At 39.9% G+C, this 19846-nt stretch overlaps 1 protein-coding gene across 5 annotated transcripts in view; it reads left to right on the forward strand.

Moving 5' to 3' along the window:
* Mpp6 (membrane palmitoylated protein 6) overlaps positions 1–19846 on the forward strand; it is a 135581-nt gene that overhangs the window by 42197 nt on the left and 73538 nt on the right. For 3 of the 5 annotated variants that reach the window (XM_008841485.2, XM_029567537.1, XM_008841486.3), the window contains one exon: positions 13244–13365. In XM_008841485.2, coding sequence (XP_008839707.1) covers positions 13249–13365 — 117 coding nt within the window. In that variant the 5' untranslated portion in view covers positions 13244–13248. Of the gene's footprint in view, positions 1–2882; positions 2902–13243; positions 13366–19846 lie in introns of those variants that run through there. The other 2 variants (XM_029567536.1, XM_029567535.1) reach the window with 2 other exon arrangements.

Below are 19846 nucleotides of genomic sequence, written 5' to 3' on the forward strand. Positions count from 1 at the left end.
TCTGTAAATTGCAGATGGAGAAAACAGCTAGAAAGTGGCAATCAGTGGTGACTTTAACTGTTCAGTTACTCGTGGGGAGAGGTTAGAGTGTTAACTCATTCCCCTTAACTCAGCGTAGCTCAAAATCCAGAAGTAGGCATCAGAATGTCTAAAGAAAACTCTGAAAGCTCTTAAGCTCTGACTTGAAAAGTAGGAAAGGGATTATTAGTGTTTGAGTATGAATGTCCCTCACAGACTCATGTGTTGAAATCTTGGTCCCCATCTGGTAGACCTATTTTGGGGAGTGTTGGACACTTTAGGAGGTAGGACAGGACAGGAGGAAATAGGTCACTAGAGCATGTGCCCTTGAAGGTTCTGCTTGGTCTCCAGTGTCTTTCAGTCTGTGTTCTGTCTGCCATGAGGTGAACAGGCTCTTCCTCCAAATGTTCCTGCTGCCTTGATGTTCAGCCTTACTTCAGGGCCAAAGTTGAGGAAGTCAGCAGGCCACAAACTGAACTCTCTGAAACCATGAGACCAAATTAATAATTTACCCCTCTAAAGTACTGTTTTCTGTAATTTTGATCACAGCTATAAAAATAATGCAGAAGATTAGTACCAGAGAACAGAGTGTTATTGCTGTCTTATGTGGTTCTTGAGTTATTTAGAACTGCTTTATGGGAGGAATTTGAAGAGTTTGAAGCAGACTAGAGAAAGTCTAAAATGCTCTAATCTGAATATAATGGGCAGTTTTTTGTGAGAGTAGGTAGACATGAAGACAGTCTAGACTAGAAAGACTAGATCATGGTACAGGGGATGTTGCCGAGAATTGGACTAGAAGCTGTCCGTGTTACTTGGTGATGAATTTTCCTATATTTTACCCATGTTCTAAGACTTTGAGTGAAGCTGGATTTAAAAGTAATGGATTTATTAATTTGGTGGAGGAAATTTCGAGACACTGTAGAGTTCAAGAGAATGTGGTTATTTACAGCTTTAGCCAGGATTGTAGTGAGAATTGGGAGCAAAGAGCACAGCAGAAAGACTTGACAAACTTTCAGGTTTGACAGAAAAGCTGGTGTAAGTTGGGAGGTCATCATTTCTGAAGAAATCCTCACCATTAAAAAGAAGCCAAGTTGGGGCTGGAGCAATGGCTCAGCGGTTAAGAGCCTGACTGCTCTTGCAAGAGGACCCAGGTTCGATTCCCAGCACCCACATGGTGGATATGACGTGGCGGCTATGAACCGTCCTTACTCCAGTTCCAGGGGAATCCGAAGTCCTCTTCTGACTGCCACAGCAATGCATGACATGGGTGTACTCATATGCAGGTAATACACTCATACACATAAAATAAAAATAATAAATGAAATATTAAAAAAAAAAAAAGAAGCCAAGCAGTTTTTTGGACAACATGTGAAAGAAGCCTGGAGTACAATCTCAGGAATTACCAGATCTACCCATCAAAGGGTCATGGGTGTTAAAGGTTTTAATTTACTTGAAAGACTGTTTTGAGAAGAGCACTCCAGGTGTTCCCTGCATATGGACATGGTCACCTAGGGAAGAATTTCATGGGTTTACTGCCCAAGCAGTAAGAACCTACTACAGCTCTTATCCAAAAGGTGCCCGGTACTGCTCAAGCTGACAATGGACCTTGACCCATGATGCTGGTTTTTGTACTCCGTACAGATTGCAAGAGTTACAGGTTCATGGAAGCTTCCAGATTTCAAAGGTCTGAGAAAACAGGCTGTGTGTGATCGAGTTAGAATCTTTGCAGACAGCCCTGAGATGGCAGTATGTGGAGCTGTGATGGTGAGCCCTAAGCTACAATGGAGTTCTCAAAATGTTTGAGATGCCAGAAACATGGACCATCTGGTGATAAAAGCCACAAGTAAAAAATACCAACCTAGGAAAGAGGCCATATGATCTGCTTACAGCAAATCCATAGATACAGGGCTTCTCAGACAATTCAGAGCTCACATCGTGACACCATGTGTTCTGGATCCTGGACATAAGGCTATGAGAATAGTGTTTGCCTTAATGGGTATTGTCTTGCTTTGGTCTGATCATTCCTTGCTATTCTCGCATTCTCACTTTGGGGTTGGGAATGTTTATGCCATTGTATCTTGGAAATATGTAAGTTGCTTTTTGATTTTTACAGGGACTCACAGTTATGAGTTTGCATCTCAGAAGAAACTTTGGACTTAAAACTTTTTAGCATTGTTTAGACTGTCAAGACTTTGTGAACTCTTGGAGATGGACTAAATGCATTTTGCATTATGATATGGCCATTCGCCTTTGGAGAGACAGGGAATGCTGTGGTTTGAATATGAAATACCTCCCACAGTTTGGTTCCCAGTTGTTGGTGGGGTTTAAGGATATAATAGAAAATTCAGGAGGTTGGACCTAGCTAGAAGTCACTGGGGCATGCTTTTAAAGGTTGTGCCTGGTCCGCAGTCCCTTCAGTCTGTTTCCTGCCTGCCATGAGGCGGATGTATCTCTTCTGCTGCATGTTCCTTCTGCCATAGTGTTCTGGCCAAGCACATGGGTCATGCATGCAACCAAGAACTGAGCTGTCTAAAACCATGAACAAAGCACCTCCCCAAGTTGTTTTTATCAGGGATTTTAGTCACAGCCATGGAGAGTAGCTTACACAAAGGTTTTCTGATCCTCCGTAAGAATCTAAAAATTTTTCTGTGTCTCTTTCCCACCCTTTTTCCTTCCTCTCCTCCCATCTTTTTCCCTTCCCATCTTCCTTCCCTCATTTCTTCCCTCTCTCTTCCCTTTCCACCTCCTGTCTGATGTTCTCTTGTACCCCAGTCCTTAGGCATCCTTTGGCAACAGTGTTGACACAGTTAGAAAATGTTTAAAGTCTAAAACTCCAAAGGAAGGAGGGCACTTTTCATTTGGAGAAACTGTGATCCCAAGAGGGTAAGAGAAGTTCCTGTTAATTTTGTATTTTCTCTGTCTCACTACCTGAGTGTAGCCTTAGGAAATACTTTCATAGTAAAATGAATAAAGCTCCAGATTCCTCCCTGGAGGTTTAGTGTTTTGATTATGATGTGGCATGGGGCATTTCTTTTCTGGTCTTGTCTGTTGGACCCGGGCTGCTGCTCCTATGATTCTTCTCTCTCTGCATCTATGATTCTTAGGTTTGGTCTTTGTATCCCAGAGTTCCTGCACATTCTGTTCCTTGGTTGTTTTGTTTCTTGTTTTAAGATTTAACGTTCTCTCTGACTAAATGATCCAGTTCCTCTGTCTTGTCTTCATGGCTTGATAGTCTACCACATGATTCATTCTGTTGTTGAGGCTTTCCACTGAGTTTTTTTTTATTTCAAGTTTTATTTCAGTTTGGCTTTTCTTCAGAAATTCTATTTCTTTATTAAATTATGTTTTTATATCTTGAATTGTTTTCTTTATTTCATCAACTGTGTTTATTCTATTTTCATCTTGAATTGCTTGCTTTATTCCATTCAGCTTTCAGGCTTTCATGGTCTTCATTCTGGAATTTATGCATGTCCTCTTTGAGTTTATTGAAAATATTTATAGTTGCTATTGAAAGCATTGTGTTGTGCATCAACTAAGTTGCTCATCTCAGGACAGTGTGGTGGTTGTACTGATTTATGGAGGAGATATAGTGCCTTGGTTATTCACACTGTTTTTGTTTTATGATTGGATCTAAGCATCTGGAGTTAGGTTGCCAGTCGTCTTTCTTGGTATGGTTATCTGGTCTCATCTTTGTTGAGCATTTTTTTGGATCTTTGCTGTTCCTCAGTGTGTCAGGTTGTAGACCAGCTAATTGGTGCTTGTGTTCAGACTTAGGGTAACTCTGTGTTGATAGGCAAGTGAGATGTGGTCCCTGCACAGCTGGGAATACATGAACTTCTGAGCCCAGGAACAAACCTTCTGTAGCAGTAGTAGATTCTCGCTGCTGATCTTCAGAAAACTGTGAAAGCCTCACAAAAAGTCCTATAGGTGGTCCTTTGGTGGCAGGAGTTGGGGTCACAGTGGGAGTGAGCAGTGCTCCACTAGGGGCCTGAGGAGGGATGTCACACTGATCTCAGGCAGAGTTGGGTGGGTTAGAGGCTGGGTTTGGAGGTTTCTAACTGGGTGTGAGGTCTCAGGACCCCCCAGTCTCTGGGTTATTGATGGGGGTGGGGGGAGAGGCTCTGAGTGCTGCTCTTTGGCAGGGGGAAGGTTTCTGAGTGCCCTGGGGCTGAGGGTAGCAGAGAGCCACACATGTGGTTCTGGCGAAGGGGGTCAACACTGTCTGGGCTCTAGTTGGGACACTCACACTGAGTAATTACCTATGAGTTGGAGTTCCCAAGAAGCCATACAGAGTCCTGGGGGTGGGCCTGAGGGAGGGGTCACTGTGTGAGCTTGGAGCAGGGTTCTGAGGCTACATTATCTAGTTGGGAGTACAAGATTCAGTGTTCATGAGGAATACCCCACATGCTCCTGGCACCAGTTCAGAAGTAGCTGCTCAACTTTGGGGTGGTCGCAGAAGGGCAGAGGTAGCCTACTTGGGTCTCAGGGCCACATGGTGGCAACTAGAGAAGCCCTGATGAGCAGCTGGCTGGGGTCTGGCAAATCTCAAAGGGAGGGGGAAGGGATCAAGAAGAGTGAGGATCCTTGGCAAGTGGTGGCAAAGTTTAATAGTCTAGAGGTCTTCTTTCTAAAAGCATTGCATATCTCAGAAAATTGTTTCTAAGAACTAAGATTGAAGCCAGGTGTGCTGGCATGTTACTGTCCTCCCCCGGAGCCAGCCAGAGGGGGACACAGGGTCCCTGCCGATAATGGGGGTGAAAGGCATGGAGTCACAACACAGATACTGGGAGTCGGGTGAAAGCAAACAGAGGGCGAGCTGCTGCAGACTCGTTTATTCCAGGAAGCGTTTGGGGTTATAAGGGGTTGGCTAGCCAATCATGGTTTCCCATGCCGTCCTATGATATCCAATGGCAGTCTGTCTCTGGCAGATCATCTCTCAGCAGGTTGTCATTGCCACACCCGACTGTGCTGGGCCTTCACATATGCAGAAACCCTTTCCCCATTCCTTATGGCAGGTGGCCTGAGCTGGCCCAGTTCTTTGTTATGCCATACACTGGCACTTGTATTTAATCCCAGAATTTGAAAGGTGGAGGCAGGAAGATTAGAAGTTCTAGGCTAGCCTAGACTGTATGAAACCATGTCATTGAAAAAAGTGCCAGAGTGCTATACTAGTCTCTGTTACAAGGTGGTTGATTTATAATGGGAATATTGATGAATCCATTAAAAAGTAGTAATATGGGGGCTGGAAAGATGATTCAGCAGTTGAGAATGCCAGCTGCTCTTGCAAAGGACCTGGGTTCAATTTCCAGCACCCACATGGTGGCTAACAACCATCCAAAGCTCCAGTTCCAGGGGACCTGACGCCCCCTTATGATCTCCTCAGGTACTGCATGACACAGGTGCACTTATACACATGCAGGCAATACACTCATACACATGAGATAAAAAAATGTATAAAATATTTGTGTAAAACAAAGTGTTAGCAATGACTTTTACAGCATGAACATAATCTAGCCTAAAGATATTTACCTAACTTTCTAACCAAAAGTTATGGCTTATAATGTTAAAAACAAAAAACAAAAACTCACTGAGCTATGAGCTCCTCTTGTGACCTGAGCACCTGACTGTAATTCCTCAAGACCCTTCTTTGCCCTCCACCTGAGGTACTGTAAGATAGATGCATGTTTTACATGGCAATGTGCTGAAGACAGCATGCTTTTCTCATTACAAACAGAGAAATCTGTAGTTGTGTGATATTTCTAGGTCTAGGGATCAAAGGGCAAGGTTTTCTGATAAAGGTAGGTCCTGACTTCTACCTCCCCATTTCATGCTGGAGATACTCTTTAAATAAGAATGAGCAAAGCCCTGGCTCGGGGGCACAGCTCCAAGAGACTTCTGAAGGGATGGGTTCTCAGCAGTTCATGTCCATTCTTGTCGTTATGGATGCTAAGAGTCAGGCTGTCAGTTTTTTAAGCTTCTCCATAAGGTGACTTAGAAAAGCTGCAGTAGTTCACCTTTTTTTCTGAATTTGTCATCAGAAGAGACCCCACTGCTTAAATTAAAAAAAAAAAAATCTTTGCCTTAAAGTCACAGACACCTTGTAAGTAAATTGCTATGCTTGAGATTAGTTTTTTCTTCCCTTGTGTGTTGGGGCGGGGGGCATAGGTTCATCGGTGGTGTGCATGTGTGGAGGCTAGAGTTCAACCTCTGAGGAGCTCCCCACCCTTTTAGCAACAGAGTCTTGCAGTGGCCTGCACTTTGAGTAGGCTGGGCTGCCTGTCTCTGCCTCCCCAGCACTGGAACTGTAAGAGTGTTATCACTACTGTCCACCTTTATCTCTCTCTCTTTTTTTTTTTTTTTAGCATGGGTTCTAAGGCTCCAACTCAGGTCATCATGGTTGCAAGGCAAGCACTTTACGCACTGAGCTGTCTTGCCAGCCTGAGATTAGGTTTTTGAGGACACTTTGAATATTATTAACATAGGTGCAATGAATGATGGTTGAAGAAACTGAGTTGCAGAATTTAGATAAAACAGAATAGTTAGCATTTGCATTTTAATTGATTAGTCTTTTAATAACAAATAATGAAGTAAGGATCTCTTAATGGAAATGTCCTTTCTTCAGCCTGTTTAAAGGACAATATGGCACTGTGATAATTGAAAAAAAATCACATTCTTTGACTTAGCTCTTCTGTTCTTAGTTATTATTTGCTAATGCTACCCAAAATATGTATTTTTTTAGTTTTTGAATACTGATTGCAACACTGATTATAACTGAAAGAAATGAAAGCAATGTATCTGTATTATCTTTCAGTAGAGGGCAGACGAAATATTTTCTATGATAACGTTTTTAATTGCCAGGAACTTACTCTTGGGTACTCCATTTCTCCCTGGCCTGGTCTTTTCTTTCTGAAGCAGTGGCCCCATACCTGTCTGTGAGAGTGCTGACAGAGTGAACTTTAGTTCTCCAGCACCATCTGTCTCCTTCTTACTATATTTCACATTTCCCTGTCACTGAGGCCTCATTGTCTTCAGCTGTCTGATGATCTGTACTGAGGTTTATGATGATCAGTGGAGGCCGAGGCCGACTGATCCAGAATGGGCATCTTATGCAGACTTCCTCTTTAGTTGTGTAGGCTTCCCCTCAACCCTCCCTGGAATGGGAAGGCATGAAGAGACACTGAATAGTGGATTTTTCCTCAGGCAGGAGGCTTCTTGGGATTAGTGGGCAGAGAACAGATAGGATCCATGAAAGTAGCTAAATTAAGAAGGAGTTCACTGGATGGAACATTAGTTGTCTTAGTTTGGCTATGACAAAACACTCTGACACATACCAGCTTGGGGAAGAAAGGGTTATTTGGCTTACATCTCCCAAGTCTCCCAGGTTACAGTTCATCGCTGAGGGAGCCCAAAGTAGGAACTCAGGGCAGGAACCTGGAGGCAGGAGCTAAAGCACAGGCTGCAGGTGTGTCAAGTTGACAACTAAAGCTACCCAGTACATTAATGTAAGACTTTAATTTGGTGAACAGAAATAGGCGTTACTTTGAAAATTGTTAGGAAGTGTGTAAGGGGACTTTCATGGTTTACCTGTGGGACACTACCAGCATTTGATGATGAACAGTCCTCTGCAAACGGGAAATCTTGCTCCCCAAATGTTAGTAGCTTCATGTTTGAGAAACATGATTTTGGTGTATCCACTGCTAGACAGCCTCTCTTCTCCATCCCTTCTCGAAGGTCTTATAGAAAACCAGATTTACCCTAGCCTCGTATATAATTACTTCTATGAATAGAAGTTTGTGGTATTTAGTCAAGCCAAAGCTTCTCTGTGTAGGCTCAGAATGACCAGGGCTCTACCATGCCTGCTCTTTTTTGTAGTTTATGATTCCTCATTTGGATTTCATCTAAGGATGATTTGGGAAATTCAGCTTTAACTATTGATTCAGTATTTTTAGTAGGATTGAACTTAGATTAGTTATTCCTATTAGGATGCCTTACATTGGTATTTCCCCTGTTTTCTAATTTTCTTAGCATCCTTCCAGGCCCATCAAATAGTGTTGAATGCCTTTCCAGTGTTCCCTAATATCAGTAATACACCAGAAGACACTACTCCAGAAACTGGCTTTGGGAACCCAGGTTTCCAGGGTTAGGTAGGTGGTAGAGTCAGGGTTCTCAGCCACCCATAGTGCTGTTCACACTATTTCCTTCATAATATTCTTATCATGTTGTTTCCTGAGTGTGTTTACACATGTTGGTCTATGTGAATAAATGGAATTATTTATTTATTTGTTTGTTTATTTATTAAATTTGGTCTTTTTGAGACAGGGTCTCCCTGTAGCCCCAGCTGTCGTGGAACTCACTATGTAGACCAGGCTGACCTTGAACTCACAGAGATCTGCCTGCCTCTGTTATTTTAGAGGGGAGATAGTGTCTCTCTTTTCATCTAGCCATGTGCTAGGCACCCATAAAGCCCTGAATAAATAATGGTTAAATATACTGTGTACATTCAAACTTCTACTTTTTCTAGTTCGTTCAGTATAACTAAATTAGACTCTCAAGGTATTCATTTGAGAGCTACAGTCTTGACAGCATATTGTCATTTTATAGCCTATTGGTTTTCTTTTTATTGACAACTAATATTTTGTGAACTTAGCTATCATGATCAAATCAATCTTATGTCAAAATTTGACCTTCAGAAAATATCTAAATTTCAGTAGGTTTGCTTTGGTAGATCATTTCTTGGACTTATATTTTAAAAAAGAGTCTTTCTGCTCTATTACAAGCATATAAAAGTGATCTAAATGACTTTTAGGTACTTTCTTTAAAATTACCCTTTAAACTTTCTAAATACAGAATGAAATTTTTACAAGGTATTTCATGGATTTTGTAAATAAGGCATTAAAGATCAGATATACTTTTATTTTTAAAATATAAGCAGAAGTAACTTAACATAAGAATGGATATGAAGGACATGCTATCAAATTTGATAGCAAAAGGATTTTAAATATTAAAATAGGATATAGTCCTAATTTAATATTAAGAATAGTTCAAGCGGGGCTTGGTGGCACACACCTGTAATCCCAGCACCCGGATCTCTGTGAGTTCAAGGCCAGCCTGGTCTACATAGTGAGTTCTAGGACAGCTGGGGCTACAGGGAGACCCTGTCTCAAAAAGACCAAAAGAAAAAAGAAAAAAAAAAACCCAAAAGAGAATAGTTCATTCAGTTAAGTTCTAAAACTGAACAGAAACACTGTAAAACAATTCTTTTGACACTTCTAGAAAAGAATATAGGTGGTTAAATAGCATTCCTTTTATTAAATTTGCTTTACATGTTATAAAGAACTTAGTATACTTATCAGTAAAATTTTTACTGTAAAACTGCCATTTTTAACAAACTAACCATTTAAACATATTTCTATTTTTATGCCTTGTAAAACAATTCATGGGAAGTTGATAAGCTTAAAATGACTGTTATGTGAAGTATACTGTATTTGGTGGCTTTTGGATATTATAGTTCTATTTATTTTAAAATTTTTTTGTGTTTATTTTAATTTTATGTATATAAGTGTTTTGCCTGCATGTGTAAGTGCACCTGTGTCGTGCAATGCCCACAGGAGCCAGAAGAGAGTAGCAGATTCCCTGGAACTGGAGTTACAGAGGATTGCTAGCTATCACGTGAGTGCTGGGAACTGAACCTGGATCTGCTACAAGAGCAGCTAGTGTTCTTAACTCCTGAGCCATCTCTCTATCCCCTATGATTCTATTTATAAACAAGCATATAATTTGAAAACTATTGTTAAGTACATCGAAATGCTACAATTTTGTCACTGAAAACATTTCAAGAACTTAAGATCTACTAAACTGTATCCTAGTTGTTGGGGATTTAGGTTGGAGGAAGACATATGATTTCTGCACTTTGAACAGAAATTAGAGATGAAATTATGTATTGAACAGATACGCTATTAACTATATGGGCTTGTGAGAATTCTAGAGCACTCTAAACATATATTGAGAATATATATTTCTTAACTGGGGTAACCAGTGAGGTTGAAATTTTGCTCCCGAATACTGAGTATGAAGTAGGCCTGAGAAGGCAGTTACAGGAGTGGTGTAAATAGAGGGTTTGATTAAAGCCGGGAGGACTGAGGGATTGTGGAGTTAAAAGCTCCAAAGACTGGTGTAGATGGACTCCAGCAATGTATTAAAAGGTTTATAAGACTTAAATTTTATATTGTAATTACTTCCTTATGGGTCACTGCTGTAGTTTGGATCTGGAATGTCCCCCAAGATTTATGTGTTGAGGGCTTGGTTCCCAGCCCATGGTGCTGTTGAGAGGTGATGAAATCTTTAAAGGTGGGGCTTCATGGGAGATTTTGTTGGAAGCATGCACATACTCAAAAGGAGTTGTGGAGCCCTGGTCTCTTCCTCTTTCTCATCCTGGCTATGAGGTAAACAGCTCCGTCCTGTCATGGGCTTTGGCCGTGGTATGCTTTCACAGATCTGAAGCAACTGGGCAATCAGTTATGTATGAAAACTTAAGAAACTGTGAGCCAAAATAACCTTCTTCTCTTCGTAGCATATTCCATCAGATTTGAGATTGGAGTCTTCTGCTTCGTTTTTAAAAATGAGAATTTCTGCCTTAAATGCTTCATAGAATTTATTCTTCTACCCAGGCCTCATGTATTTTTAAAGGAATGGACCTTTGAAAAACTTGAAATTTCTTCTACTGTGATCTGTTTCCATTTTCTACCTTTCTTCTAAACCTTGATCCTTGAAGTTTACCTAAAAATCTTAATCATCTGCTTAACTAGATTTCAAAATAAAATTGTTGATTGTATCTTCCTTGTAATCATCTCTATACCTGCAGTAAATTTCTCCTGTTTGTTACTCCCCGTGTTTGTGTTTTGTCTCTCCCTCATCCGGCTAGTAGAGTATTTGTTTCTTTTTATTTCTCTTTTGAAATGGCCCACTGTTACTGGCTTATTGTAATCTGACTGATTGACTTCTATGTCTCCTTTATTCATTCCTTCTTTGTATTTCTAGATTCCCCATTATTTTGTGAAGTTTGGTTTTTCCTGCTTTTATTTTTTCTAAGAGTAATATTTTTGTTTAATTTTTTCAAGCTTTTGCACATGTATCTGTTATTGCTCCCCTGTCTATTCTTGACCTTCCCCCTTTCCTTAGTTAGTCCACTTTGACTCCTTAGACACTTGTACTTGATTCACAGTTTTTGTTCCTCATATTTTTTCTCCGTCTCTTTCTCTCTTGTTTAAGGGTGAGAAGGGATGTTACGAATCAAACCCAGGACCTATAAATGCAAGCTAGACAAGCGTTCAGGCATTCTCTGAGCAGCATCCTCAGCCTCTGCCCTTTTGAAGTGCCCCTTTCAGCTGCACTTTCCTATACATTAATGATCTCAATTTTTGTCCCTCGCTGTCTCTTGCTCTCTTTCCTTTTTTTCTCGTTTCTTTGGAGGCTAGTACTTCTGCTTGTTGAATTTGATTCCTCTCAATCATGAATTGGGTTTCCTAAGTGTTTGCTAATTGTTTGCTCATACTTGTAATTGGAGGGCTAGGTTAAGTACTAGCTTTTTCTTACTCAGAGGAAGATCTCATTTCTGTGCTGACTAAAAGGTCTCTCCTTCAAGGACCATGAGGAGGAGTAGAATTTGCAGACTTTCTTCCTGGAATTTGAGTAAACTGGGGGCACCTTGCTTCTCTGATGTCCAAGCTGACTTCTTAGGGCTCCCACACAGAGCATTATTTCATGGGCAAGTTTCTTACACTAAAGTACTCCTGTGGTTACCCAGGTCTGATTTATTTCATGCTTTAATATTTTGTAGCGTTCTTATCACTCTTCTTTTTAGTTTTTTGATGTTTTAAATCATAAAAGTACTCTAATGGAAGTTTAGAGAAGGAAGGACTTTGATGGTGAGAAAACAAAGAACTATTTCTGTCTTAAGAAAACAGCAGGAGCGACATCTGTAAGAAATAGCTCCAGTTCTCTTTGTCTGTAACATTGCTGAAGAAGTGTAGAATCCCTCACTTGGTAAATTGGAACTACACCAAATTATTGTTATCCTTTGTTAAAACGTCCCACACTTCCTCTTATCTTTTCATGTGTTGTTAGGGTAATATAGCTAAGAACTATGTATTACACTTTGTTAGAAATTCACCAAATGTGAAACCAGGCACAGTAGCATAGGCCTGTAGTTGCAGTACTCTGGACACAGGCAGAAAGATCACAGCAAGATCAAGGCCAACCTGGTCTGCCTAGTGAGTTCCAGGCCAGCCAGGAGAGAGGAGGGAGAGGGCAGGGAGTGATCGAAGAGGAGGGGAGAGGAGACAGAGGTGAAAGGAGAAATGAGAAAGAAGAAAAGGGAAGAGAAAGAAAACAGAAAAGAAAAAAGTAAAATTTGGTTAAGAATGATTGACAGCTTTATACTAGTCAAGATTCTCTTCCCAGGACATGTGGTACTGGCAAATCCATTAATGTTCCAATTGTATTTCATGTGATCAAAAACAGGAGCAATGTATGAGGATCTGAAAAATAGCCCAGGATGTGTTTTTAATCTCCATCACTTTTCTACCCGGTTAATTAAACACCAGAAGCAAACTTTCTCTTGTTCCTTGTTTTTCCAGGGAATTCATTCCTCTTTTGCCATCAAGTATGCTGTTGGCTGCAGATTTTTATAGATGCCTTTATTGGGCAAGGAATTTCCTTACTGTTACTAGTTTGGTTAATGCTTTTTGGGGGAGGGGAAAGAATTGGGAATAATTTGTAACATGAAAAAGGTTTTGGATTTTGTCGGATACCTACCTCGTGTGTCTGTGGCTTTTGTTCTGTTATTATTGTGTATTATATTGAGTGACTGTCATATATTGCTTTCCTGGGGTAATCTTTCCATAGATTTCTGGTTCATTTTGCTAGTCTTTCATTTTTGCATCTGTCTTTAGAAGGATTAATCTGTATAGTTTATATAAAGCTATTCAAATTTTTTTATTTCTTCTTGGGTAGTATTTTCAAATTTGAAAAATGTAAAGCAAATGAAAGTTATAAGTACATGTGTATTTAAAAAAAGCCATGTAAAAATCAATTCTAATTCATGGGACATTAACTTGAAACTCATACTATTTAATAATTCATTGTTAAGAATATGATTTTTCTAATGGCTAAGAGTTTAAGTCTTGCTTTGTTTACTTATTTAATTTTAATGTGGCTTTTATCTCAGCAGCAATGCAGCAAGTCTTGGAAAACCTTACTGACCTGCCCTCATCTACAGGAGCAGAAGAAATAGACTTAATTTTCCTCAAGGGGATTATGGAGAATCCTATTGTAAAATCACTTGCTAAGGTATATTGGTTTATTCATAAGATTGCTGAATTATATTGAGAATTGCTTTTATAGAAGTCTTTTCAGTGATAATATTTGGAACTTAGTTAATATATTTTTAGATGTTGTTAGCAAATAACACAATTAAAATGAAATCATAATATTTACAAAGATAAAACCACACTTACCATTTTATAAAAGATTATTTTTGTTTAATTTTATGTATGAGTGTTTTGCCTGAATGTGTGTGATACCTGAAGAGGCCAGAAGAGGGCATAGAATCCCCTGATACTGTAGTTAGCTACCACGTGGGTGCTGGGAACTGAACCATCTCTCCAGCCCCCACACTTGGCTTTTAAAATTCTGTCCTTCCACAGAGAATGAAATGACCCTTTAGCTTTTGTCCTAATACCCTAATGGTTTAGTGAAGTTACTAAAGGCACAAGAATTAGAATGAAGCCTGCAAAAGAGATTCTGGTTCTGTCTTCATTTTAACAGCAGCAAGGTGTTCTTCTTTTGCATTATAACATGTACCTGTTCTTCATTTATTTTTCGTTTCCTTTACGTAGTAGTGTATTGCCTCCTCCACACCTCGCTGGCCCATGCCTGAGCTTGTTTCAGGTGACTCTGCAGCCTCCCTTTACAGACAACCACCTTGTTCTTTTTGCTTTGCACTCCTAGAATGCCGGTTTCACCTTCTTCTGTGTTTTTCTTTAAAAAAAAAAAAAAAAAATCCTCTGTGTTCGAAGGCTTCTGGAAAGCCTTACCTTTTACACTTTTCCTTCGGTAAAGATGAGTCAGTGATAGAGATTCTTCATTTTGCTCATACAGTTACACATGGTAAAGTCATGTGATATAAAGTCTCATTAGTAGAAATAAATCTACTTGCAGATCATCTAACTGGAATTTTTATTTCGACCATTTTTGGCTGTAGCCTTCTTAATTTTATTAGATACTCCTATACTTTCATAATATACATACTAAATATTGTTGTATTGTCATAATATGCAGGATATTACTTTGCCATTCCAAATTCTTGTCATATGTATTAACAATTTACTGTGTTGAGGTAAAGTAATAACTTCAGGGGCTTTGTAAATTAATAGGAGCCGTTTAAGCCCATATTAAGTTGTTTGCCTTATGCTCATTTGGGTACTTTTAAAACAGATTTTACTCTTTCCTTGAGTCATACTGTTTTCTATTGTCTGTGAATCAGTTTTGTCCCTGCTCCTATGTTTAGTTTAAGGCTTTTCTGTAGATTTAGAAGTTTTTGTATTATGTAAAGCATTTTACAGCATGTTTATAGTTTACAAGTCTTTAAAATACATTAGAGTCTGGACACGTAGCTCTGTGGTAGAGTGCTTGTTTAGCGCGTGCAAGTTTTGTATATATAACAACTTCATGAATTTGAAATATACTGTTCATTCTTTGCAACAATATTATGAATTGAAAGCTAAGGCTTTCAGAGTTGATAAGTTCACCTTGCTAGTGAATGACGAGATGAAGTTTAGGATGGGTGTTTTAGGTACTGTACTGTTTACTATAATGCAGGGTGGTGACATTTATATGTATTGTCAATGACGTCTGTGAGTGAAAAATTGACTGAGTTTTTGCCAATAATAATGTCCTTTCAGAGAATCACCAGATCATTATTTTTAGTACTTGAAATGGTTGGTTGACTTTTGACCACATAAAGGAGCAACTGTATTCTTTATTTTTTAATGTATTTTTTATTAAATTTTTATGCATTTTTATACAAAACATCTTAATCACCTTATGCCCCTCCCCCTTCTGCACCCTCCATAGCTTACCCCCACCAGATTTCATGCATTCTTTTGTTTATGTTAAGGCCTTTCAAGTCATGTTAGTGTCCCCACACAAACCTCAGTGCAAGTTGGTTCACTGGAGCTAGTCAGCCTTGCTAAAGTTTCTCCTTTAAAGAAGATCAGCGGAACGATCTCCCTCAGCGAGCAGTAATCAGCCACCAGGAGTTCTTCGGCTAAGATTGGAGCCTGCTGCCCATTTCCCCAGTTCTCCACTGGGTTTTTGTCTGGGTTTGCATGGGTCTTGTGCATGCTGTCACCATTACCGTAAGTTCATATGTGTAAGGTCCCATTGGCCTGTAAGACTCTGCTTCCTTATGGTCATGTACCTCCTCCCTGACTCTTAATCTTTCTGCTTCCTCTTTCACAATGGTCCCTGAGTTCTGAGTAGATGAAGTTTAATGTAGGAGTCCTATCCAGGAACCTACACCCTTATTTTCTACGCTTTAGCCATTTGTGGCCTTTTGTATTCATTTCCTTCTGCTGCATGAGGAAGCTTTGTTGATGATAGTTGAGAGATGCATTAGTATTCTTTCTACCCCTTGTACCACTATATTCTGTGACCTGTAAGTGTAGAGGTTCTTTCTTAGAAAAAAACAAAAAGAAAAAACCTGGGGAGATTGCTTAATGGGTAAAGTGCTTGCTATGTAATCATAAACCACCTGTGGTGGTTTGAATGCGAATGTCCCCCAGTATTTGGACATTTTGTCTCCACTTGGTGGCGCTGTTTTGGGAGGTCTTAGAAGGTGTGAGGCCATGCTGGAGGAAGCATGTCTCTGGGGGCAGGCTTAGAGAGTTCTTAAGCCTTGCCAGAACTCCAGGCGCTCTGCTTCCTGTGCCTGCTTGAAGATATGAACCTCTGCTTTCCGCTCCTGCTCCAGCCACTCTGTTGCCATATCTCCCCACCATGATGGACTCTTGCTCCTTTGGATTCTTAAACTAAATAAACTCTTCCCTCTTTAAGTTCCCTTAGTAACAGTGTTTTATCACAGCAACAGAAAAGTAACTAATACAGAAATGAGTATCAATTTCTGTTCTAGTTTGCCTTCAATTGCTCTGACAAAGCACTCTGAACAATACCAACTTGTGAAGGAGAGGGTTTATTTGACTTTCTTCTCCTGGATCACAATTCATCACTTAGGGAGCCCAAGGTAGGAACTCAGGATAGGAACCTGGAGGGAGGAGCTGAAGCACAGGCCATGGAGGAAAGCTGCTTACTGGTTTGCTCAGCTGACCAGTACTCAATTTGCTTTCTTATACAGCATAGGACCACCTACCCAGTGGTGGCACCACCCACAGTGGGCTGGGCCTTTCCACATTACTCAACAATCAAGAAAATGCCCCACAGTCATGGCCACAGGCCAGCTCAATGGAAGCAATTCCCCAGTTGAGGCTTCTTCTACCCAGGTATGTCAAGATGATACTAAAGCTATCCAGCACAATTGACCCCTTGTCAGCTTGACACACAAATACATCACTTTTAAACCACTACCATTCTTGTCCCCGAGATGTGATATTAACAATGTCACAACATAAGAGAGTACAACCCTAAAAGTCCCACATCCTTTAAAAAGACCCAGGTTCTTTAAAGGTTCAAAGTGTCTTTTAAAAGCCTTTTAACTATGGGCTCCTGTAAAATCCAAAACAAGAACAGTACTGCCTTATTTCAGAAGGGAGGAATCAGGCACACTTAAGGGAAACCTAAGTTGAGCAAATAGCTTGATTTGCAAGCAAGTCATGGGATTTACTCACGATCATCTGGGCTCTAAAGTGTTTCAGCAGCTCCACTTCTCTGGCTGTGCCACTCACAGCACACACAGCTCATCTTACAGGCTCACACTGGCTCCATTCCACACCTGCTGCTGCCCTTGGTGGTTGATCCATGGTCCTGGCATCTTCAAAAAAGCTAGGGTAGTAACTGAATAATCCTTTTAATAGAGTTATAAATAAGGGCTAGAACATGTCAGTCTGTCTTAATAGAAAAGAGAAAAAAATAAAACATTTGGATACTGAGACTAGAAAATTGGAATCAAATCTAATTGACATTTTAACACTCAGAAATGCAATATCTAAAATTATCACATTTTGTAGGTTTAATTACTAGAAGGCTAGATATAGAAGGAGGGAATCTGTAAATTTGAAGCTAGGTCAAGAGAAAAATCCCGGCTGAAACTCACAGAGGGCAGCATGAAATCAAAACAAAATGAACAGAGAATGTGTGAAATGCACAGACAAGATCTAACATGTAGTTAGTAGCCTGGAAAAGGGAGTGGGGGAGAAAGTTGAAAATGTGGAACCAGGAACTTTCAAATTAGATGAGTGACATCAGCAGGCAGCTTCAAGAGGCCAAGTGAGACATAAACAGAAGGCATAGCCAAGGACATCAGAGTCACACTCCTGAATTCTAAAGGCAAAATGAAATTGGTGAAGCAAAGACAAAGGAAGACAGAGCCTTTAAGAAGAAAGACAATAAGAAAAATGGGTGTTACTAAGCGGGACTCTGATACTCATAACAGGGAATTGAGGTTTTTTTTCCAAGTGTCAGAAGGGGAAGTGGGTATAAAGATGATTAAGATTGACTAAGATGTTCTGTATGAAGTACACAAAAATCCAATAAAAATTTACAAAAAACAATCTTTAGGCTGACTACCAAAAGTAAAGTTACAGGTATGAACATGTTTTACCTGAACTAGAGGGAGAAAACATAGTCAGAATTAATGAGTTCAGAAACAGCTAGAAAAATTAATGAAAACAAATATAAAGTCCTGTCTTCAGACATGGACAACAGAGTTGTAAATCCCTGGGAGAAAGGAAACAAATGTTTGATCTTAGTCAAAAGAGAAAGGACATAAAAGGGGTACATTATGAAAATACCTGAGATAACTTTTAGCCTGTGATGCAGAGGAAACAAATGCACAGCTCAGTAGTCTTACTAGAACTTTGAATTCTGGAAATCTATAATAACTAAATTCTTAGAACAGAAAAATCAGGGAGAAGAAAGACAAACTCAGGTCTGGAGTTTGCACAGTGACACATCAGAATGAAGGCAGAATGACCTGTGTATGTGAGAAGTAAACTTCAGGAAACCAAGTTACAGTCCTTACTTGAAATTAGCATGTCAGGTCATTTCTAAAACTTAGAAAGGACAGATAATCATTTGATTTCCCTCTAACCTGAGTTGAGAGTCTTTATAAATGATAGGGTTCAGAATTCACATCCAGCATATTTCAGCAGATTGATCTTGGAAACTAATATAGACTATAACAAAAAGTGAAAGTCATTGTTGTGAATTGAATGTGAAGTGCCCTCTAATGGCTCACGGTTTTAGATGGTTGGTCTTCTGCTGGTGGCACTGTTTGGAAGGTTGTAGAACCTTTAGGAGGTGGAACCTTGCTGGAAGAAGTGAGTCCATGGAGGCAGGCCTTGAGGGTCATTTTTTTTTAATAAAAAAAAAGATTTTATTTTTATTGTTTAAATTGTATTTATATATAGATGTGTGTACATACATACACACATACACATATGACTTTGTGCATGAGTACAGTGCCCTCAGAGGACAGAAGAGGTTGCTGGATTCCCCTGAAGCTGGAATTATAGGTGGTTGTGAGCTGCCTGAGCATGAGTGCTAGGGCTTAAACACTGGTCTTTGCAAGAGTAGTACATGTTCTTAACAGCTGCACCATCTCTCCAGCCCCAGGCCTTGAGATTTTATAGTCCACCTGCACATCTTGTTTCCTCTCTGCCTCTTGCATGGATGCAATAAGATCAGCCAGCCTCCTTCACCTGCACCAGGCCCTGCCTCGCTGCTGCCATGTCTTCCTACCTCCGGAACTGTAATCCAAAAATAAAACCTTTCTCCCTTAAGTTGCTTTTGTCAGGGTGGTTTTATCACAGCCTTGAGAAAGCAACTAAGACAGGAACAATGAACTCTGAAGAAAAATCACCAGGTATTTAGAAATTAATTACTATGCTCCCAAATAGCCACGAGCCAAGGAAGAAATCACAAACTAAATAGTTTGAACTGAGTGAAATGAAAATCCATGACAAAACTTACAGTGGACTGCAAAGTAGTACTTAGAGGAAATGCCTATATTGGACAAGAACACATGAAACATAAAATATGTAGAAAAAGGTAAATAAAACTGGGCATACTGCTCTGGTTTTATTTGTTTAAAGCAGTTTGGACATTTGTTTTCTTGCCCACTTCCTTTTGTCTTTATTCTCCCTCTGGCATTTAATGACTCACAAGTGGTCACCTTCCAGAACATGAGGGTAAGACCCAATTGCTGAAGACACCACATACTTGAGTTAGAAGATATAGAGAGATCAAGCTGGTGCTGACTTGGAAGCCTCATCCCTATTTGGCTGGCTTTCATAGTGCTAAAAGGTGCTATCCACACTACCAGAGGAGAAAAGTGATCGTCTGTCTTAACCAGCTATCATTGTCAATTTTAGGTTCTGAGGATTTTTTATCCTTTGTCCTCTTCATCCTCACTGCTAGCTTATTTTCTCAATACATCTTATTTAAATTGATGTATATAGTTCATAAGCAATAAAATAATCGGGCTCTGAGTGGACATTGGACTAGTTTTGTTAGACGTAAATCTCTGAGTAACTTCAAACCCATCACCCTGTGAGGTTCCCTCATACCTTTCCCAGCTAACCTCTCGCTTTGATAA

The sequence above is a fragment of the Nannospalax galili genome, unplaced genomic scaffold, assembly GCF_000622305.1.
Source record: "Nannospalax galili isolate Female #2095 unplaced genomic scaffold, S.galili_v1.0 scaffold158, whole genome shotgun sequence".
NCBI classification, from domain to species: domain Eukaryota; kingdom Metazoa; phylum Chordata; class Mammalia; order Rodentia; family Spalacidae; genus Nannospalax; species Nannospalax galili.